Below are 22,151 nucleotides of genomic sequence, written 5' to 3'. Positions count from 1 at the left end.
ACTGGAGCTGGGAAGCAGGAGATCTCCCTGGAAATTTAAAAGTTCCTCTGCCATCCTAGTGGAGTTGGAAACTATTCAGGAGTCTTCCATCACAGACAGCCAGCCTAGAACCAACACAGTTCATCCCCATCCCCATGTTTATCCCAGAATCTCTCCCTATTCCACCCCATAGGCTCCACCACACCCTTCACACAGAGGTTTCTTCACAGGTGCCCAGGCAATAGAGTGGGGAAGGAGCTGGGGCAGGTGTCCTGACCACACTGTCCTAGGAAATGCCTAGATGTGTGGGTCTGTGGAATATTGAGGTGGGGTTATCTGTTCAGGTCCTCAAGTTCACCAAAGGCCTTGTATTACATTTCTGATCTTATCTCCAAATAAGGTTATGCACATACACACAATAAGGTTACATATGTGTTTGAAGGGTTAATTTGTTCAATGTAAACATCCAAAATATACCACAGCTTTCAATCCTGTTTATCATCTTGCTTTTAAAATACCAGGAACCTCAAAAATGCAAGAAGGTAGGTGTCACTCAAGCTTGACAGGCCCTGATGTGTGTGTCCCAAAGGAAAGGTCCAGGGAAGCAGCACACACTAAGGAGTTATCCCAGGGCAGAGGAGCTGTGGGGGGTTAGGAGCACCGTCCTTTCAGTGGAAACTCCTGGCGGGGCTAGATCCCAGCTTCTCTGAAAGAGTTCTAGCAACTTTTGTGCCAGCAGTCCCCAGTCCTCTCCTCATAGCAGCAAGAGCGAGCCAGGCTGAAGAGGCCGACAGGCCCAGACTGGCAGAGGAGTGTAAGAGGCCGCACAACCTGCCCGCCTGCAGCTCTGGGGCCAGACGCCCTGCTTCATGTTCTGTCACCAGGGCCAGAATCCATGTCCAGCGCCAGACTCCCGCCCTGTGCCCCGCAAGAACGGCCCAGCGAACCCCGCTGCCCTGCAGGGGAGGCGCCGAGGATTGGAGAGGCTCTACTAAGGGCCCCGCTGGGCTGGAGGCGCGCGCTCCCTCCATGGGGAAAGACAGATGTGGGGCTAATGAAAGGGAGGCCGGGAGGCGCGGGGCCAGCGAGGGAGACGGGGGCGTGGCGGGGAGAGGAAAGCTCCCGGAGAAAGCCGACCGGACTGCCGCGAGCGAGGCCTGCAGCGGAGTCCACAGGAGGAAGGCGCCGGGGACTGGGGCAGGGCCAGGGCGGGAACGGGTGGGGGAGGGGTACCACAGGCAGTTGGACCCGAGGGTCCTGAGCTGAAACTCAACACCCGCCTTTGGAAGGATCGTCCCCCTTTCTCCTCCGCCCCTTCCCTTCCCCTCCCCTTTCCCCTCCCTCCTTTCTCTTAATCCCCAGGACTGAGCCCCGCGCCGGAGAGGAGAGGGCCTGAGGGGAGGAGAAAGGAACAGCACTGAGAGGGGCCAGGAGCCCAGGAAGGGGAGGGAAGGGCAGCCGCGGGCCAGGGGTGAGCCTGGGGGCCACGCGCGACCCTCGGAGCCTTCGCAGCCCTCTCAGTGTCCCCACCCCCAGCCCAGGCGAGTCCGCAGGACCCGGGACCCTGCTCCTCCTTTGCCTTCTCTTTGCTCCTTCTTTTGCTTTGTGGCCTTTCTTTCCCTTCCCAGAGACACCTGGGAGCTGCCCCCAAGCTGTGGGGCGCGCCGCGGGGTCCTGCCAAGGGTGCCTGTGAGAGGGGGCGGCGGGGCCGGCGCCGGGTGCCAGGGGCCGAGGGTGGGAGCAGGAGCTTGTGGCCTTGCGCCCTGGAGCCGAGGACTGGAAGGGGGCTGGGCCCCTCTGCCGCCTGGGCGCGGGCAGCGCGTCGGGAAGGCTGTCCCGCTTGTTCCAGTGGTGCCTGTGTGCTGGTTGCTGCTGCTTGGGGTGAGGCGCCGTGGCGGCGACCTCAGACCCCCGGGCGCACTGAGTGAGTGCGCGCGTGAAAACCGCCGCGCCGCCGGGGGTGCGAGTGTTTGGGCAGAAGCGGCCACTCCAGCGACCCAGCCCCACCGCCACGCTCTCGGGGGTCTTTGGCTCCGGGCAATTTGGGACAAACGTCTAAGTTCTCGCTCTCCCTCCCTCCCAGCGGGGTCGCCGCAGACCCAAGCCCTGGGAGCACCGCTCTGCAGCACAGCCGGCGGGTGGAGAGGGTTGGCCCCTAAACTCGCTAGTCCAGCCCAACCGCCCCAGCGGCTTCTCTCAGCCCTCGAGGCTCTCGTGAGCGGCCTGGAGAGGCGTCGAGCGCAGCCCAGCGCCCGCCTGCTCACCTGCCCCGGCCCCCGAAGGGAACTTTCGGCTCCTGCGAGCCCGGGGCGCCCCCGCGGCCTAGGGCGGGCAGCTCCCGGGGACTGGACGAGGTGGTGGCGCCCGGGAGGCCGCGGGGACAGCACGCAGCGCGCGCCCTTGGATGCCGTCCCGCAGCGACGCCCCGGCCCGCCCCGCTCCTCCTCCTGCCTGGCTAGCCTGCCTCTCATTTGGGAAGTTTTGTGGGTTTTCTTTCTCCTCCTCCAACCTTGGCGGAGGCCACGACTCAGGCGCCACAGCTGGGGGCTAGAGGCCGCGGATCATGGTGCGGGGCAGCCACCGCTGAAGTCAGCAAAACCGAGCCTGGCCTGAGGCAGGCTGCGCGGGAGGCCAAAGCCATGGCCATTGCCACGTCGGTGAGTCCACCAGAGAGAGGAGGCTGCCGGGGAGAGACCTCCACGGCCTGCCCTGCGCTCCTGTCACTTTATTTCTGCCCTCTCTTTGTCTCTCTCCTTGGTCCCTTTCTTCTCCAGGAGGCTGTGTCCCCCTCCTCTCACTTTTGTTTCCCTTCTCCCTCTCACTCCTCATCCCCTGCTCCTCCTGGCTCCGGGCTCTCCCCTCTTCCCCGCCCCCTCCCGTTCTCCTTTTTCTTACTAGAGGCTGCGCCTGAATGGAGGGGAGGGGGCAAGCGTAGCCCGAGTCCTATCTGCTTCTTTTGGGCGGGAACAGATGGCCACTGGTGGTTGGCAGGGGCTTGTGATTGGGAGGCAAGTAAAAGGTTTGGAGGGGGCTGAAAGGACCTAGTGGCTCACGGAAAACGAAAAACGAGAGGCTGAAGGACCCAAGGAGGCCCATCTCTAGACGAGGGATAGGGAAAAGAGGGAGATAGACCAAAGGAGGGAGATCAGGAAGGAGAAAGAAAAGACAGAGGGAGGAGGGGAGGTGATGTCAGCCAGCCTCAGGCCACTTTCCAGGGATCAGGACAAAGGGAGGAGACAGCTGGCATGATGGGACAGTGGGAGGAGGCCTTCCAGAGAGCACAGAGGCCCTCTGCCACCCACATTAGGCTGGCCATTCCCTCACCAGTCAGCTGGACCCCTGGGGGATAGAGCAGGAGTGGCCACACCCATCATCAATCAGCCCATCAACAACTCTGTCCTGCAGTGGCAGGGCCCAGAGGCTTGGCCCCATTGGACAGAACTCAAATTTAACACCAAGGAGGAGCGCTCTACAGCCCCACCTCAGTTTTCTGTTCTACAGTCTATGCAGTGTGAATCCAGGCAGCTCTGTTCCCCTTCCACCCTCTTCTAGGTCCTGCCTAAGCTTCCCAGGGAAGCGAGGCCGTCACTTGCTTTCTGGTCCCTTCTCAGTGGGGACTCTTGGAGAGATAATTGTGAGACTGGAAAGAGAAGCACCGAGCCACCCAATGTCCTCCCATACCCTTTGAGGACAGGTTCAAGTTTGGTTCTTTCTCAGACCAAACTCCTTTTTTCTTTTTTTTTTTTTTTTTCCTGAGACAAGGTCTCACGCTGTCACCAGGCTGGAGTGCAGTGGCACAATCATGGCTCACTGCAGCCTCCACCTCCTGGGCTCAGGTGATCCACCTACCTCAGCCTCCTGAGTTGCTGGGACTACAAGCACGCACCACCACATTGGCTAAATTTTTGTATTTTTTGTAGAGGCGGGGTTTTGCCATGTTGCCCAGGCTGGTCTCAAACTCCTGGGCTCAAGCAGTCCATCTGCCTCAGCCTCCCAAAGTGCTGAGATTACAGGCATGAGCCACCGCACCTGGCCCCAAACTCCTTTTAGTTCCTCAATCTGTAACAATGGCCAGGAAACCCTAGCTCAGAGTGGGGACGGAGGCCCTCTGGAGATAGAGTACCTCTGGGAGTACTCTGGCATAGAGATGCTGGTTCAGGAGCCAGCTAGTCAGCTTTGTAGTCCCAAGAAGGTAGATTTTTCTTTTTATGGTCAGGGGCATTTATGCTAATCAAACTCACAGGATTCTAATAACAGCTATTACTTATTGAGCATTTACTGCACCTGGCCCTGTGGTACGCTTTGTCATAGTTTCTTTATGCATTATCTCATGCAACTCTCACAACCACCTTGTGCAGGTAGTACCGTTATTATCTGAAAATGGATACGTGCATACAGAATTCTACAAAGCAGAAAACTGAGACTCAGAAAGATGAAACAATCTGCCCAAAGGCACCTGGCTAGAAAGGGACAGACCGCCAAACAGTGGGTCGCAACGGTAATCCCAGCTGTTTAGGATGCTGAACCCAGGCATTCGAGGTTACAGTGAGTTATGATTGTGCCACTTTACTCCAGCCTGGACCACAGAGCAAGAGCTGGTCTCTAAATAATTAAATATTTTAAATAAAATGTTTAAAAGAAAGAGACACAGCCAAGACTCAACCCCAGGTCTGCCTCTAGAACTGTGCTTTTAATCCCCTGGCTAGATCCAAAAGACTGATTTATAATTTACAACTAAAAAGAAAAGTGCAGCACTAACCGGGAATTTGTGTCATCTGGTTAGTGTGTTTCTTTGTGTGGGACAATATCCTTTAGAAACCAAAATATAATCAGAAAATGGTTTGACGGGTTGGGAATCAGGCAAGAAGAGGAGTCAATTTGTTGTTAAAATCACCCAGTCATGAGGGGCCGGACAACCTCACCACCAGAGGGAAACATCAACCAAGAGGAATATGCACTCCTGCTGGCTCTAGCAGGGCACCCTTCTCCCCAGGGTCTGGTGGCAGCCTGCCTGAGATATTTAACTTGAGATTTTTTTACTGCATTAGTCGGTCCATTTGGCTACCTGGCTAGTAATGCCTAACTAGCTGCTGTCCAACACTACATGTAAGTCACCACTGCCTGGGACCCTACCAGCAAGCATCATCATTTAGCAATCAAAACTGAAGCTGAATGTCATTGCACGTTTTGAGTGGTTTAAGCTTGATTCTACCAAAAGACATCATGGAGCAAGAGCACTGCGAAGGGTTATAGCAAAGGGAAATTGGATATAAGAAGGCCTTCCTGTGTGCTTGACTTGCTTTTGAGTTAGGGACTTTCTCAGCCACTGTTACTACTATTTCTTTTAAGTAGATTTCTACATTTGTGATTGTGGAGAAGCAGTAGCACAAGTCATTGAGAGCACAGGCTCTGGGATCAAGCAGTTTAGGGTTCAGATTATGCTCCACCAGCTGTGCCAGCGATATGGCATCAGACAAAGTACTAACCTCCCTCTTCCAGTTTTCTTTCCAAAATGGGGTAAGGACGGTTCCTCCCTCGTAAGGTTGTTGTGGGAATTAAATGAGATGAATTGATTAATGCAGAGATTTGCACAGTGTCTGGAAACATTGTTTGCACTTGGTACCTGCGACTTATTACTTGAGCCTGTGGCCCTTGATGGAAAAAGCTTATAAGCCCCCACCAGACAGGACTGGAAACAGGATGATACATGTTTCCTTTTGGTTGGCCTGCCAACCCCCTTCACACACACACAAAGACACACTCTGTCCTTCAGTGGAAGGGCCCATTGCTAAATGATGATGCCTGCTGGTAGATTCCAGGCAGTGGTGACACACACACAAGAATACACACTTTTCTCCATGGTAACCTCAGCCTCTTCTGGTCGAACCTTATTTGTTCAGACTGAGAGCAAACAATTGCTTTGTTTCTGTTTTCTTTCTTATTATGCCTAGGCACACTGTCTGGACTAGGCCTCTCCCAGTCTCTCAGAATGAGGGGTCTCTGCGGCTGCTTAAGCTAACCTTTTGCTAGTGAGGGATAATGACTTGGGAACAGAGAGAAGGTAAAGGAGATTCTATGAGAGACTGTAGCAGGGCTTCATATGTTTTGGAAGAAATTCATTCAACATGTGTATTGACCAATTCCAGGTCAGGCCTTATTGCAAGGACTACAAACATAGCAGTTCCCATGTCCATAGGGTTTACAATATAAGGGAAGAAAATTGATATAAAAAAAGCAAATAGACAAATAGTATGAAATATGAGGACAGAAACAGTAGGTGGAGACAAACAGAGAATGGGGTGGGGAGAAAAGTAAAACATCGGCCTCTCTGAGGAGAACTGGTCTAGTTGAAGGAACTGAAAGGAAGAGGGAGAATGCAGGTGATGAAGCTGGAGAGAAGCTAGGGCCCAGGCAGAAAGCTGCATCCAGAGTGCAGGTTTTTAGCTTGAGGGAAATGCAGAGCTCCAAAGGGTTTTGAGCAGGGGATGACATGACCTGAAAGGGGTCTGAAGACCCTTCTCCCCACTCCCACCTCCCCCACCAGGCCCAGCTGGCCCGGGCACTGTATGACAACACCGCTGAGTCCCCCCAGGAGCTGTCCTTCCGCCGAGGGGACGTCCTACGGGTCCTGCAGAGAGAGGGCGCTGGTGGACTGGACGGCTGGTGCCTCTGCTCCCTACACGGCCAGCAGGGCATTGTGCCCGCCAACAGGGTGAAGCTCCTGCCTGCTGGCCCAGCACCCAAGCCTGGCCTCTCTCCTGCACCCCCAGCCCAGCTTGCCTCACCATATCCAGCCCCAGATCACAGCAATGAGGACCAGGAGGTGAGAGTGGGAGCCTCCCCAACCCCAAGCCAGAAGAGCCCCATTCCTCCCTGACTAGCCCCACCCAGGGCCTGCAGCAGGTGGGCAGGAAGAGCCCTGAGGCCACAGCTCTTCACTGCTCTGCGCTGGCCAAAACCTGTCTACCAACCTTTCTGAGCTTTGGCCCTCTAGGTACAGGGGGAGTTGGAAGGTCTGTAAGCTCCTCGCACTCAGACATTATTTGATCACTGCCCACTGCGTTCCTCCTGACCCCCCGTCTATTTGATCCCTCAGGTGTATGTGGTGCCGCCCCCAGCTCGGCCCTGTCCAACCTCAGGACCTCCGGCTGGACCTTGCCCACCCTCTCCTGACCCCATCTACAAGATCCCCAGAGCCAGTGGTACCCAGCTGGCTGCTCCCAGAGATGTCTTAGAGGTGAGGGCTAGAGGTCCCTGTGTAAGTTGGGTGGGAGACAAATCGCCCCAAGGGAGGGTACATTGCTGAGCTGACAGATGACTGACCACTCCTCTCCACAGGTCTACGATGTGCCCCCTACCGCCCTTCGGGTGCTCTCCAGTAGCCCCTATGACTGCCCTGCCTCCTTTTCCCACCCTCTGACCCGGGTTGCCCTGCAGCCCCCTGAAGAGGATGATGCTCCCTATGATGTGCCTCTGACCCCAAAGCCACCTGCAGAGCTGGAACCAGATCTGGAGTGGGAAGGAGGCCGAGAACCAGGGCCCCCCATCTACGCTGCCCCCTCCAACCTGAAACGAGCGTCAGCCTTACTCAATCTGTATGAAGCACCCGAGGAACTGCTGGCAGATGGGGAAGGTGGGGGCACTGATGAGGGGATCTACGATGTGCCTCTGCTGGGGCCAGAGGCTCCCCCTTCTCCAGAGCCCCCTGGAGCACTGGCCTCCCATGACCAGGACACCCTGGCCCAGCTTCTGGCCAGAAGCCCCCCACCTCCACACAGGCCCCGGCTCCCCTCAGCTGAGAGCCTGTCCCGCCGCCCTCTGCCTGCCCTGCCTGTCCCTGAGGCCCCCAGCCCCTCCCCAGTGCCCTCTCCTGCCCCAGGACGGAAGGGCAGCATCCAGGACCGGCCTCTGCCCCCACCCCCACCCCGCCTGCCTGGCTATGGGGGCCCCAAGGTCGAGGGGGATCCAGAGGGCAGGGAGATGGAGGATGACCCAGCAGGACACCACAATGAGTACGAGGGCATTCCAATGGCCGAGGAGTATGACTATGTCCACCTGAAGGTGAGCGTCCCCGGGCAGCCCCACCAGGAGGGACCCCAGGGGCACCAGGGGAGGAGTGTGGAGACCTAGGGCACAGAAGCAGAGCCTCCCTGCCTCCCTTCTGTCCCCCTTCCTTCTCCCCTGGCCCTCTACCCTGCAGCCTGGGACCCCAGTACTTGGCCACAACACTTGTACTAGTGCCACACTGTTCCTCCTAGACCCAGCCTGGGGCCACCAGAGCTCTCTGGAGTCAAGGGACTACAACCTCTGATAACAGGAATGTCCTTGGGAAGGAAGGGAGGCTGGGAAGGGGCAGAAGGGCCACAGAAGCCACCCCATCCTGCTCCCCCACCCCAGCACTAAGACCTCATGCCCCCCTGCAGGGCATGGACAAAGCTCAGGGATCTAGGCCCCCGGATCAGGCCTGCACAAGGGATCCTGAACTGCCAGAGAGGGGAATGCCGGCGCTGCAGGTGACCCTGGCGGGAATGGTGCTAGAGAAGGGGGCTGGGGAGAGAGGAACAGGGACTTGGGAGAAGAACTGAGCCATCATCCATGGAAGGAAATAGGTTAGGATGGAGTGAGAGTTCACAGGAACCAGGGACAGAGTGGAGGGCATGTTAGAAATCTACAGGAAGGAACTGGAACCTGGAAGAGGATGTTAGGAATTCAGAAAGAGGGGAAAGAATGTGTTGGAGAGGAGTCAGAAAATCAAGCAGCCAGGAGAGCAGAAAGTTTCTGAGTTGTGGGGTCAGAGCTAGGCCTGGGGACTTCTGAGCCTCCTTCCAACTGTGAATTCCTGGGCTCCTAAGAGACCTGGCTTCTAATCCCAGCTCCACTACTGAGAAGCCAGGGGCTTTGAAGCTGTCAGTTAATCTCTCCAGGCCTCAGAAAGTGAGGTGGTTTCCTCAAACCTGTGTAGAATGGTTGCAACACAATAGCTACTATTTATCAGGTATTTACCAAGTGCTAGACCCTGTGCTAGGCATGCTGCATGTGTTAGTATTAATCATAGTCGCAGTTAATACGCATCTGGTGCTCACAGTGTGCAATGCACTGTGATAAGCCTTTCTCTATATTATCTCAATTGATCTTTTCTGCAGCATCATGAGGTACATACTAGAACTGCACAATCTAGTACAGTAGCCGCTAGCTACATATGGCTATTGAGCACTCGAGATATGGCTAGTTCAAGTTGAAATATGCTGCAAATATAAAACGCACCCTGGATTTTGCAGACTCAGTATGGGAAAAATCTCAATAATTTTCATATTGATTACATGTTGAAATTATAACATTTTTATATTTGGAGTCAGATAAAATATATCAGGGTTTTTTTTTTTTTTAAACCACTTTTAATGTGGCTGCTAACTCATCTAAAATTTCACATGTGGTTCACATTATGTTTATATTGGACAGTGCAGTACTAGACTCCCTGTTTTAGAGTTAAGGAAACCAAGTTCAAAGCCTTGTCTGAAATCAAGTTTGAGGTTGTTTGAATCCAGATCTATCTGATATCAAGTGTGGGCACTTCACTGCTGCTCCCTCTAGAATCTAAACTTTCCGATGGGCAGAGGTAAGAGCTAAAAGGATCGCCCTTGGGAAGAAAGGGAGGAAGGAGAAAAGAAGTGAGGGAGGAAATGGCACTGATGAGAATGTTCTCTCTGACCACTCCGCTTGCCCCTCAGGAGGCCCTGTCCCCAGGGGAGCCACTGGTTCTGTCCACCGGAGATCTACAGCTCCTGCACTTCTACGCTGGTCAATGCCAGAGCCACTACTCGGCCCTGCAAGTGGCCGTGGCAGCCCTGATGTCCAGTACCCAGGCTAATCAGCCCCCGCGACTCTTCGTGCCCCATAGCAAGAGGGTGGTGGTGGCTGCTCATCGCCTGGTGTTTGTTGGGGACACCCTAGGCCGGCTGGCAGCCTCTGCCCCTCTGAGAGCACAGGTTAGGACTGGAGGTACAGCACTAGGCCAGGCATTGCGGGCCACTGTGCTGGCTGTCAAGGGAGCTGCCCTGGGCTACCCATCCAGCCCTGCCGTCCAAGAGATGATGCAGTGTGTAACAGAACTGGCAGGGCAGGCCCTGCGATTCACCACCCTGCTCACTAGCCTGGCTCCCTGAAGGTCCTTTGGCACAGCCCTGTCCCTCCCCTGTCTGCCAAAGACCCCCTCTAGGCCTTGGGTGGCTGGAGGGCTTTGTTAAGGGACTAGGAGAAGTGGGGGTATCTTTCCCCTTTCCTGCCTTTTCTGCTCATCTCAACCTCTCACAGAGGTGTCTTCTCCCCCTAACCCACAGCTTTTTGTATGAGCCATTTTGTATAAATTATTTATATTTAATATTATTCCCTGCTTTGTCAGGAGCAGGTACTAGGCTCTGGGGCAGTGAGGAACTGGACTCTTCTCTCCTCAGCCTAGGGTGGAGGTCACTGCACTGCCACCCACCTCTGGAAGACTGGCCATGAAAAGTCAGGTGGCAGAAACCTGAGGCCACATAGAGCCTCTCTCTTTTCCTGTATCTTGGCTCTAGAAGATCAGCACTGCACTGTTAGCTGACAGTGAGGGCAAGACATAAACTGTCCAGAGTTTGAAGGTCTCAGGAAGACCAGAGAGCTTCTCCCCACAGAAGGTGGAGAGAGCTGGGACTCAGACATGGTTGTGCACCTCAATAAACCCTTCAGTCTCCCTCCCTGACTCTGCTTCTTGGGAGCATGGTGAGCAGCCCTGGTGCTCAGCAGCCATACCTATGGGACACACACTATGAACAGGATGCCTTTAGGGATTTGGGGGAGATTTTGCTCCTTTCCTCAACAACTATTCACTGGACAAGTTCTCTGCTCCCATGATGCGCCAGGCACAGTTCTGCAAGTATATTGTGAATGTATCATTCTAGTGGGATACACAAATAAGTCAGTTAAAATACATAAATAAAAACATAAACCTGCCATAGATTTCACATTTGCTGGTGATGGAAGTCGGCAGGATGGTGTGAAGAAACTAAGTAGATGAGGGGAGAGGCCAGTGAAGGAGACTTTAGACAGGATGGTTGGGAGGTGAGATCCGAACTGCTACCCAGAAGAGGAGAGTCTGAGGACTAGTATTCCCAGAAGGCAGATGCCAATGACTGACCTGAGGGCCTTCCTCCAAGACTTCATTGTCATATGATGTCATTAGAGAGGTGTCAATGTGGAGAGAAGCTGACCACACAAGAGCCTTGAAATGTGCCATCCTGGAGAGGCCACCCCAACTAAAGGCCCAGCCTCAGCTTTGCACCACAGGATAGCTCTGGCCAACTGGTGACTGCTGCTGGCCAGTCTAGGCACCCTCTTCCTTAGGTGACACCAAGAGGGTATAGGCCCTTTCTCTCAGCTTCCCAGGTAGATCATCCCAGGATGACCTGCGCATCATCCTTCTGGACAAACCATTTTCAGGAGGATCCACGGTGGCAGATGTCGAAAGGTCAGTCCTCAGGACTTTGGTGAAATTGATGAGACCATGGCTCAGATAGGAGATCATTCTAGCCATTTACCACAAGAGAAAACATCCAAGCTACAAATCAATTGCTTCAGTTCTGCTTTCCCAAGATATTACCATGGCATGATGACTGGATTGGGGGCATAGTCTGTTGGCACCCCCACACATTTGCCACCTCCCCTTTAGGTTCCTTTCTCATCTCACTCTCAAAGAAAAATGCACTTTCAGATTTTGGGGCCAACAAAATTCACCCCATGTGTTGAAGTCCATCATCCATCGTCTTCCAAACAGAATTTCAAGAGATTAGCCTGGAATTAGAGTCAGAGGTTTCAGTTCAAGTCTCTGATCTGCCATGTACTTGTTCATCCATGGGTAAATCATGCCAGTCCCTCTGAAGTCCTGGTCTCATCTTCAATATTAGCATGATCATAATGGTCTTACAGGGTTATTGTGAGGACCTAACAAGATAATGCATGTGAACAGCCCCACAATGTATAAATTAAGTGATTATCATTATTCCAGGACAGACACCAGGAGTCAGACGATAAATCCCCAAGGAATATTGGCTATGCAGCACCATAGTAAAACCTGAAGAGATGCTGAAATGAGTTGGGAGAGGGGAAGTGGTGGGAGGCTGCTTGATGCATTAGAAAAGAGGTTTCGGCGGGGGGCAGTGACTCGCACCTGTCATCCCAGCATTTCAGGAGGCTGAGGCCAGAGGATGGCTTGAGCTCAGGAGTATAAAACCAGCCGGGGCCACACAGTGAGACCCTATCTCAACAAAATATCAAAAAATTAGCCAAGTGCGGTGGCATGTGCATGTAGTCCCACCTATTCAGAAGGCTGAGGTAGGAGGATTGCTTGAGCCAGGGAGGTGGAGACTGCAGTGAGCTGTGATCAAGCCACTGCACTCCAGCCTGGGTAAGAGAGTGAGACCCTGTCTCAAGAAAAGAGTTTCCTGTATATGGAAAATTTCTGAACAGAGGAGACAAGTTAAAGGTGTGGTTCAGTGGAGAGAAGGGGGAACGATTTCCTGGCTGACAATGATAGAACACTCCTTTCTAGCCCTTACCTAGGATTAAAGAATAAAGTACCTATCAGGTAACAAATCTCTTAGAGATGTGTGTCTCTACCTTTAATGTATAATACCTACACCTGGAGATCTGGTTAAAATATAGATTATGATTCAAGGGTCTCTCAGTGAGGCTTGGATTCTGCATTTCTAACAAGCTCCCACGTATGCTGCTGGTCCATGAACCACACTTTGAGTAGCAATTCTAGAGGTTAGGGAAGACTCCTGTGTAGCAAAGATGTTTGAACTGAGAGCTGAAGGATGAGAAAAATGTGACTAAGAAGTTTTTTAGGTGCAGGAACGAGCTTGTTCAAAGGCCTCGTGGCACTGGGGAAAACTAGAAAGTCTGTGGCTGGAGTGCAGAGAGTTTGGGGAAAGAAGTGAGACGGAACTACAGAGAGCATGTGACCAGGCATGCAGAACCATGTATGAGGTATCTAGATTTTTAATATTCACTTTGACAGTGAGGAGACACCACTGAAGACTGGTTAACAGGAAAGATACACGATCAGATCTGTATTTTGAAAAGATCATTCTATCTGACTATAAATGACATATGGGTGGCAAGGAAGTGTAAACAAAGTGGATGCAGAACACCAGTTAGGAATTAGGGGGCGAAAGTGGTCTTTACAGCAGGTAGTTTGACTAATAGTGGCAGAGATGGAGAGATGTGGGATATCTGAGAATATATAGGAAGTAAAATGGGCAGAATTGTGTAAAGGATTCAACATGGGTAAGGAAGAGAAAGCTCTAAGGGATGTTGCCTGAGCATTTGGCCACAATGTGATGTTGAGGGTGCCATTCACTGCAGAAAAAAGCAGTGGAAGACAACCAAGTTATGGGGGGAAAGCACAAATTTGGTCTTGAACATATTGAGTTTGAAGTCCCTGTGAGTGATCCAAGGTGAAGGTCAAATAAGAGGTGGCTTCATGGGTCTGGAGCTCAGAACAGAGGTGGAAGCTGGAAATCAGTCTGGACATCAGGTTTGTATTGTTTGTATGGGTGGTGTTTGAAGCTGTGGGAATAGGCAAGATCCCAAGGTGGAGACAGTGTGCGATGAGAGGAGGGCCTAGGACTAAGTCTCTGAGGATTCCAGACACTGAACGATGGTGTCTAAATGATCCAGACAGGAATGGCCCTAAAAGCCAGCACCACCAGCCTCGTCACTACCAATACAGACCCCTCCTGCAGTTGCTTCATCCCATTGGACTTCAGTCATTGCCTCAAGAACCGGGATGATAATGGCCTGCCCATGCTCAGCACCAGTGCCATGAGCTGGAAGACGATTTCTGCAATGGAGAAAAGGGGAGCAGGAGAGACTCAGCAGCAAAGGAAGGGAGTGTTTAAAGGAAGAGGGGGTCAACAGTGCCAAATGCTGTTGAGAAATGGAGATTCAACCAGGATGGGAGTGATGAAACCCAAGGAAGTGGTCTCCTTGTAGAGGACTGAAGCTAGGGCTGAATACAGGGCCAAGCCAGTCTTCCATATGCATAAGTTGTACTGTAATAGCCAGTTTACATGTCTGTCTCCCTGGAGTAATGGTCTCCAAAGCGGACCTTGTCCACCCTATTATCCTTAAAGTCTAGTGCAAGTCCTGGAATGTAGTGGACACTTAAATTTTACTGATTAGTGAATGGGTGGATGAATGAATGAATGAGTAGTGGCAAATGATTGGAAGCAGAGGAAGAATCTCTGGCATCTGCCTGGACTAGCTACTATCCTTCAGCTTTTTTTGCTTTTTACCGCAATGGCCTGCAGACCCAGGAAAGAGACGACAGAGCCCCATTCCCCTCCCTCCCCTGGGCCCTGGCCCCCCTTCCTCTATCTGACGAAGAGTCTGGACCGAAGGTTCTGCTGACGTGGGAAGGGGAGGAGAGTCTAGAGGAAGAGGAGGGGAAAGCAGCGCAGAGATCGCAGAGACCAAGGAGGCGCCCGCGGCTGCAGAGCTGCGGAGCGGGATCTCTTCGGGCTCTCTGGGTCCGGGCAGTCGGCGCGCAACTGGGCCAGAGGACAGCGCATCCTTTCGGCGCGGGCTGGCAGGGCCCCTGCGGTCAGCAAGCTGGCTCCCCGGGTGGCCACCGGGACCCCCGAGCCCAATGGCGGGGGCGGCGGCAAAATCGACAACACTGTAGAGATCACCCCCACCTCCAACGGAGTAAGTGCCCGAGCCCCAGGTGGCGACGCCATCCTCTCCCCACACCCCCGCCCCCGCGGAGCGCCCTTCATTTTCCTCCTGCGCATCCCCCGCCCCTGACTGCCTTCCTAGCCCTCGCTCCCGCCTGCCCCCTGCCCTTGCTCTGCGGTTTCCTCCGCTTCACCCTTCTCCTGCCACCCCCTGCCCCCCAACAGCAGGTCGGAACCCTCGGAGATGCGGTGCCCACGGAGCAGCTGCAGGGTGAGCGGGAGCGCGAGCGGGAGGGGGAGGGAGACGCGGGCGGCGACGGACTGGGCAGCAGCCTGTCGCTGGCCGTGCCCCCAGGCCCCCTCAGCTTTGAGGCGCTGCTCGCCCAGGTGGGGGCGCTGGGCGGCGGCCAGCAGCTGCAGCTCGGCCTCTGCTGCCTGCCCGTGCTCTTCGTGGCTCTGGGCATGGCCTCGGACCCCATCTTCACGCTGGCGCCCCCGCTGCATTGCCACTACGGGGCCTTCCCCCCGAATGCCTCTGGCTGGGAGCAGCCCCCCAATGCCAGCGGCGTCAGCGTCGCCAGCGCGGCCCTAGCAGCCAGCGCTGCCAGCCGTGTCGCCACCAGTACCGACCCCTCGTGCAGCGGCTTCGCCCCGCCGGACTTCAACCATTGCCTCAAGGATTGGGACTATAATGGCCTTCCCGTGCTCACCACCAATGCCATCGGCCAGGTGAGGCGGCCAGGCGGGCCGCGGGTCTGGGGGCGGGCAGAGAGCTGCGAGGGCGGGGCCTCACGCCCCCTGCACCCTTCTCACGTCCCCAGTGGGATCTGGTGTGTGACCTGGGCTGGCAGGTGATCCTGGAGCAGATCCTCTTCATCTTGGGCTTTGCCTCCGGCTACCTGTTCCTGGGTTACCCCGCAGACAGGTGAGGGGTGTCGTGGGGGCAGGGCTGGTAGAAAGGAGGGGGTGCTAGGGAAGCTAGCCCAAGCAGCGGGCGCTTACAAGAGGTCGAAGACGATTCGCTGGACCCTGCAGTCTTCTCTGGACTTCTATTCAATGGTCTACCCATGTCTCAACTTCACTCCCCATCAAGAAATACACCTTCCCTACCTCTTCCGTGCAAGGGAATGACTCGACCTCCATGGACTATTAGTTCCATTCCCACTAATTAGTGGCCCCCCCCCATCCATTAATCAATGGCCTCATCTCCAAAGAGAAAAGTGTCATTCTCACTAACAGCCCACATGGACTGTTAGCTCCATCTCAGTGACCTCATTCCTGAAGATCAATGTTAATTCCTAAACACCAACAGCTCCATTCCCACTGACCAATAGTTCAACTTCACAAACAAATTACCTCATTTCTGACCAGTGGCCCCTCCCCTACAAGTCAATAACTATCTCCAAAGAAAATATCCTCAGACCCAATAATTCACAGTCCCATGCCTGCCACCAAATGACCCTACCCTCTGTAGGTGAATAGCCCATAGATTAAAAGTCACACCCTCATGGATCCTCAGGTCTTTGAGATCCTCTCACCAAAATCCCCATTTCCATGAGTCAATAGCTTCACCTCCAGAGATCAACAGCCCAATCCCAGCAACCAATAACTCTTCCCACAGATCAAAAAATCTCATCTCTGATTCTGGTCACCATCACCACTGACCAGATGCTCTCACTGCACTAAACTTCCTCCTGGATGATTAGACTGAGCCCCATTGATCCACAGTTCATCCAAGTGGATTAATAGCTCAAGTTCTATGGATCAAAGCCATCCCAACATTCAGTAGTCCAGTTCCTTAAAATCAATACCCATCCTCACTGCCCAACAGTCACACACCTCTGTGGGCCAATGGTCCTAAACCCACAGGTCAGTAGCCCATGCCTATGCATCAGTGGCCTCATTGCCACAGACTAGTAGCTCATTCCTATGGAACAATGGTTTCATCCCCAAAGATCAATAATTTGGTCTCTTAAAATCCGTAGCCTTCAGCACATTAACCAATAAGCCCATTCTCATGGAAAAACACTCCACCTTATTAGATCAATAGCCTAACTCCCAGGGATTGGTGCCCCCTTTCCAATGACCAGAGGCTCCCTATCTTCATCTCCATAGATCAGTGGTCTTCTCCCCAAAGATCAATAGCCCAGCCTCCAAGGATCAGTAACCATGTTTTCACTAACTCATAGTCAGTGACTATCATCACTTACCAATCATCTCATCTCCCTTGGTCTGTGACCTTATCCTTACGGATTAGTCCCATGGATTAATAGATTCATTCCATTGATCAATAGTCCTGCCCCATGGATTAATAGACCCATGTCCATGTCCCCACTGATCTTTCTTTTTTCTTTCTTTTTTTTCTTTTCTTTTTTTTTTTTTTTTTTTTCTTTTTGAGACGGAGTCTCGCTCTGTTGCCCAGGCTGGAGTGCAGTGGCGCAATCTCAGTTCACTGCAACCTCTGCCTCCCGGGTTCAAGCGATTCTCCTGCCTCAGCCTCCCAAGTAGCTGGAACTACAGGCACACACCCCCACACCTGGCTAATTTTTGTATTTTTAGAAGAGACGGGGTTTTACCATATTTGTCAGGCTGGTCTTGAACTCCTGACCTCATGATCTGCCCGCCTCGGCCTCCCAAAGTGCTAGGATTGCAGGCGTGAGCCACCGTGCTCAGCCTGACCATTCTTAATGTATTAATAGACCAATGTCCCACCTCCATGGAACAATGGTCTCATCTCCAAAAATCAATTACTCCGTCCCCTAATGTCATTAACTTTACCTTCACTGACCAGTAGTATCCCCATGCACAAGTGGCCAATGGCCTCCCCTCCACAGGTTAATAGTTCCAACTCCGTATATCAATGAACCCCCCTCCCACATCTCCTCTGAACAGTCTAAGCAAGACAAGCTCCATGCCCACTGACCATTAGCTCTATTCCTAAGGATGAATGGTCCCAAATCCCCTAAGCAATTACCCATCCCCCCTGATGAGTGATCTCACATCCATTGACAAGTGCCCTAATCTCTGACCAATAGCCCAAGAGTCAATGTTCCCACCTCTTACAGAATCACAACCACACCCCAGTGCCCAGTAGCCAGGCATCACCCACCCATGGTCCCCATCCCTTCCCATCTTCTCAAGCCTCTTTCCAACTCTTGCTCCCAGAACTTCATTCTCATACCTCTAGCTCTAAAGTGTGCAGCTGGGTCTTTCCCAGTAACTTCCCCACCACCAGAGAGTCTGGGTGACCAGAAGCCCTTCCCACTTTCTAGGTTTGGCCGTCGTGGGATTGTGTTGCTGACCTTGGGGCTGGTGGGACCCTGTGGAGTAGGAGGGGCTGCTGCAGGCTCCTCCACAGGCGTCATGGCCCTCCGATTCCTCCTGGGTTTTCTGCTTGCCGGTGTTGACCTGGGTGTCTACCTGATGCGTAAGTGGCACCCTCCCAGAATTCCCTCCCTTGGGTCTCATGCCTACCTGCCTGCATCCCCAGGCCATCCCCACTGCCCCTTAGGCCACATTTCAGCTGCCTAGAATTTCAGCTATCTTTCTGCCCAGGCCCTTGAAGAATCCAGGGCTCTTGCTTCTCTCTGCACCTATCTCCCTGTCCCCACAATCTTTAAAGTCTTTGCCCTGGACTTACTGCTGCCAGGGGATAAGGTGCTATTCCCCTGACCGTAGTAAGTCCAGGGACAAGGATTGTCCCTAGCTGTGCGACCTTGGACAAGGGTTGATGTGAAGGTCAAATAAGAGGCCTGATGGGAAAGGGCCTATAAACTGGAAATGCTGAACACTCACCAGGGACTCTGGCCCTAGAGCCCTCCTAGGTTTGAGCAGGAAAGGAGAGAGGGCTGAACAATCTCCCCAATCCTTGCCACCCAGAGGTTAGCAAGGGAGGCAATGGCTGCAGCCTCCACTCTGGGTCTGACCTCACTCTCTGTCCTCCTCCCTCCCTCTCTCCTCTTCTCTCTTATGTCTTCTTCCTCCCTGGCCTCCCTCTCCTCTCTCCACCCCTGCTGTATCTCCAGGCCTGGAGCTGTGCGACCCAACCCAGAGGCTTCGGGTGGCCCTGGCAGGGGAGTTGGTGGGGGTGGGAGGGCACTTCCTGTTCCTGGGCCTGGCCCTTGTCTCTAAGGATTGGCGATTCCTACAGCGAATGATCACCGCTCCCTGCATCCTCTTCCTGTTTTATGGGTCAGTATTGCCCTTCACCTGTGGTCCGGCAATTCCCATCTCTGCCTCCAAACTAGCCCTAGCCTGGAGACCCCTCCTCTTCTCCAACCACCCCTGGTCCAGGCCTACCCCAGCCCCAGTCCCTCAGAGGTGCACGTTTCCCACCCCTAGATCAGGAGAAGGGAAACCTCACAGTATACCCCTTCCACCTTGCCCCCAGCTGGCCTGGTTTGTTCCTGGAGTCCGCACGGTGGCTGATAGTGAAGCGGCAGATCGAGGAGGCTCAATCTGTGCTGAGGATCCTGGCTGAACGAAACCGGCCCCATGGGCAGATGCTGGGGGAGGAGGCCCAGGAGGCCCTGCAGGGTAAGAGATAGGGGTCCCTGTGAGTGTTGCTTCACTTGCACACATGATGGTGCCCTCTGCATGGTTGTAGCTGTGCCACCTTCTCCCAGGGTCCCCACCACCCATGTGGGAGGATCCTGGGTTCTCAGGGTTTTCTTCTGACAGCTCCTCTCTCTCTCCCAAAGACCTGGAGAATACCTGCCCTCTCCCTGCAACATCCTCCTTTTCCTTCGCTTCCCTCCTCAACTACCGCAACATCTGGAAAAATCTGCTTATCCTGGGCTTCACCAAGTGAGCCTGGGTGTCTGGGCTGAGGGCCAGGCCAGTAGCTGGAATGGGGGCTGGCCGGGTGGGAAGGCCCAAGGACCCCTGCAGAGGACCATCAGCACTGTGGAAGGCTGCACGAGGGGATTCAGACTCTGTTCTTTGCTTCCCCACCCCTTCTCACAGCTTCATTGCCCATGCCATTCGCCACTGCTACCAGCCTGTGGGAGGAGGAGGAAGCCCATCGGACTTCTACCTGTGCTCTCTGCTGGCCAGCGGCACCGCAGCCCTGGCCTGTGTCTTCCTAGGGGTCACCGTGGACCGATTTGGCCGCCGGGGCATCCTTCTTCTCTCCATGACCCTTACCGGCATTGCTTCCCTGGTCCTGCTGGGCCTGTGGGATTGTGAGCATCCTACCTTTCCCACAGTGTGGGCTCAACAAGGGATCCCCAACAGAGGTGCTTCAGACAGGCTCAGCCATTTCTTCTGGCACAAGCCTCCCAAGACAAGCCCCAGACCCTGTCCAGCTCTTCCACATGCCTCCACCAGGCCGCACAGCTCCATCTGCTCTCCCAGTCAGTTACTGAATGCCCAGAGCCTGCCCAGCTAGAGCCATGGGAACAGAGAGCCAAGGGGATGACACCCAGGACTAGGAGAGCCTTGACCTCCCCACCTCCATTCATATCATCCCTTTTGCGTCTGCAGATCTGAACGAGGCTGCCATCACCACGTTCTCCGTCCTTGGGCTCTTCTCCTCCCAAGCTGCCGCCATCCTCAGCACCCTCCTTGCTGCTGAGGTCATCCCCACCACTGTCCGGTGAGAGCAGGGGTGTCCCCAGGGGCAGAGCCAGGACCCTCGGCCTCCCCCTCCCCCAACCCACTCCTGAGGACGGGGCTTGTGGGCTGGAGGAGGGGGTGCTGTGGGAGAAGGGCAGGGCAAGGCCACAGCTGTGGGCTGAGCTCCTCCTCCTTCTTCCCCAGGGGTCGCGGCCTGGGCCTGATCATGGCTCTAGGGGCGCTTGGGGGGCTGAGCGGCCCGGCCCAGCGCCTCCATATGGGCCATGGAGCCTTCCTGCAGCACGTGGTGCTGGCGGCCTGCGCCCTCCTCTGCATTCTCAGCATTATGCTGCTGCCGGAAACCAAGCGCAAGCTCCTGCCGGAGGTGCTCCGGGATGGGGAGCTGTGTCGCCGGCCTTCCCTGCTGCGGCAGCCACCCCCTACCCGCTGTGACCACGTCCCGCTGCTTGCCACCCCTAACCCTGCCCTCTGAGCGGCCTCTGAGTACCCTGGCGGGAGGCTGGCCCACACAGAAATGTGGCAAGAAGATCGGGAAGACTGAGTAGGGAAGGCAGGGCTGCCCAGAAGGCTCAGAGGTACCTTACGCCAGCCATCGCGGAGAGCTCAGAGGGCCGTGCCCTCCCTGCCTCCTCCCTGCTGCTTTGCGTTCACTTCCTTGGCCAGAGTCAGGGGACAGGGAGAGAGCTCCACACTGTAACCACTGGGTCTGGGCTCCATCCTGCACCCAAAGACATCCTCCCAGACCTCATTATTTCTTGCTCTATCATTCTGTTTCAATAAAGACATTTGGAATAAATGAGCATATCATGGCCTGGACTTCTGTTTGTCCTTCTATGTCTTGGGGGAAGGTTTTTCTCAGTGTAATGCACACCAATAACAATCTCCCCTCTCCCTCCCTGTGTCCTGCCCCGAGTGATGAGTTACAGACAACTGTCACCACTTACTGACTGCTTGCACTTTGCCAGAACGGGGCTAAGCATTTGACACACTTCGTATCATTTAATTTTTACAACATTGCAAGGTAGGTGTTTGGATCAATGTTTTTGTTATTGTTGTTGTTGTCGCAAGCAATAAAAACTGGCTCTAATTAACTTAAACAAAAAGGGAATTACTAGATTTGGTGGGGCAGGTTGTGGTGGGAGCTCACAGAATGAAGGAGAAGCAGAACTAGTCATAAAATAACTAGTCAGGAGCGGAGAAGACTCCTTGTCTGAGGAGTAGAAACCAGCGACATTTTTGTCAGGGCTTCTAGATGAATGAGCTCCAGTGGAATGTAATCTTCGGGTTATCCCACTGAAGATTCATTTCCAGAGAGCATGTCACTGGCTAGATAGAGTAACATGCCTCCTACACCCCATTTCTCCCAACTGGGAATAGGGAAAGCAAAAGCAGAAGTGGGACTGGGTGTTACTCAGAAAAAAAACAATAGAAGTTCAATACAGCGTTATTACTCTCTTAAGCAGATGAGAAAACTTATGGTCAGAAAGACTCAGCAACTTGCCCAAGGTTACAAAGCTAATGAGTGACAAAGCTAAGACACGATTAGATCCCAGAGAGCCCTTCATGGATGCATACTGTAGTCACCTTCCCAACTCATCTAACTTTTGGGCACTTTCCTTAAAAGGCAAAAGTGGGTTCTCTTGGCTCTCTGGAAGGTGGCAGCAGAAAACTGAGACTTCTACCTCAGTGCCAGGGCCTGCCTATTAAACCAAACCTGATTTGGCTTTACCACTTTGGGCAAATCTCTTAGCTTCCAACTTCCTTTAAGAGTTGCTATAAGGATTAAGCAAGATAATGTATCCTAAGTGTCTCTTAAACTACCCCCACTAGGTGTAAACTGTGTAAAGCAAAAATTATCTGAGACAAGTTTCAATCAATTTAGAAAGT

The 22,151-nt window shown here is 53.8% G+C and overlaps 2 protein-coding genes across 7 annotated transcripts; both read left to right on the top strand.

The window, feature by feature from the left end:
• Window positions 1-1,109: 1,109 nt before the first annotated feature.
• Window positions 1,110-10,966, top strand: EFS (embryonal Fyn-associated substrate). Of its 3 annotated transcripts, none has more exons than XM_025392837.1 (6): window positions 1,110-2,636; window positions 7,076-7,216; window positions 7,318-7,434; window positions 7,663-8,040; window positions 8,403-8,492; window positions 9,708-10,966. In XM_025392837.1, exons 1-6 carry the CDS (start codon window positions 2,619-2,621, stop codon window positions 10,140-10,142), a joined length of 1,179 nt encoding a protein of 392 aa, XP_025248622.1. In that variant the 5' UTR covers window positions 1,110-2,618; the 3' UTR covers window positions 10,143-10,966. The 3 variants fall into 3 exon arrangements, with proteins under 3 accessions (XP_025248622.1, XP_025248620.1, XP_025248621.1); XM_025392835.1 differs by adding an exon at window positions 6,524-6,802 and having other exon boundaries at window positions 7,318-8,040; XM_025392836.1 differs by having other exon boundaries at window positions 7,318-8,040.
• A 2,717-nt stretch (window positions 10,967-13,683) lies between these two features.
• SLC22A17 (solute carrier family 22 member 17) lies at window positions 13,684-21,068 on the top strand. 4 transcript variants are annotated; one of them, XM_025392759.1, is made up of 10 exons: window positions 13,684-14,718; window positions 14,913-15,416; window positions 15,509-15,612; window positions 17,960-18,114; window positions 18,713-18,878; window positions 19,078-19,223; window positions 19,388-19,493; window positions 19,653-19,870; window positions 20,172-20,283; window positions 20,448-21,068. In XM_025392759.1, exons 2-10 carry the CDS (start codon window positions 15,150-15,152, stop codon window positions 20,734-20,736), a joined length of 1,563 nt encoding a protein of 520 aa, XP_025248544.1. In that variant the 5' UTR covers window positions 13,684-14,718; window positions 14,913-15,149; the 3' UTR covers window positions 20,737-21,068. The 4 variants fall into 4 exon arrangements, with proteins under 4 accessions (XP_025248544.1, XP_025248543.1, XP_025248541.1 ...); XM_025392758.1 differs by having other exon boundaries at window positions 14,462-15,416; XM_025392756.1 differs by having other exon boundaries at window positions 14,462-15,416; window positions 19,653-19,924.
• Window positions 21,069-22,151: the final 1,083 nt, after the last annotated feature.

The sequence above is a fragment of the Theropithecus gelada genome, chromosome 7b (genome assembly GCF_003255815.1).
Source record: "Theropithecus gelada isolate Dixy chromosome 7b, Tgel_1.0, whole genome shotgun sequence".
NCBI classification, from domain to species: Eukaryota; Metazoa; Chordata; class Mammalia; order Primates; family Cercopithecidae; genus Theropithecus; species Theropithecus gelada.
This window is presented reverse-complemented; position numbering and strand designations above follow the sequence as displayed.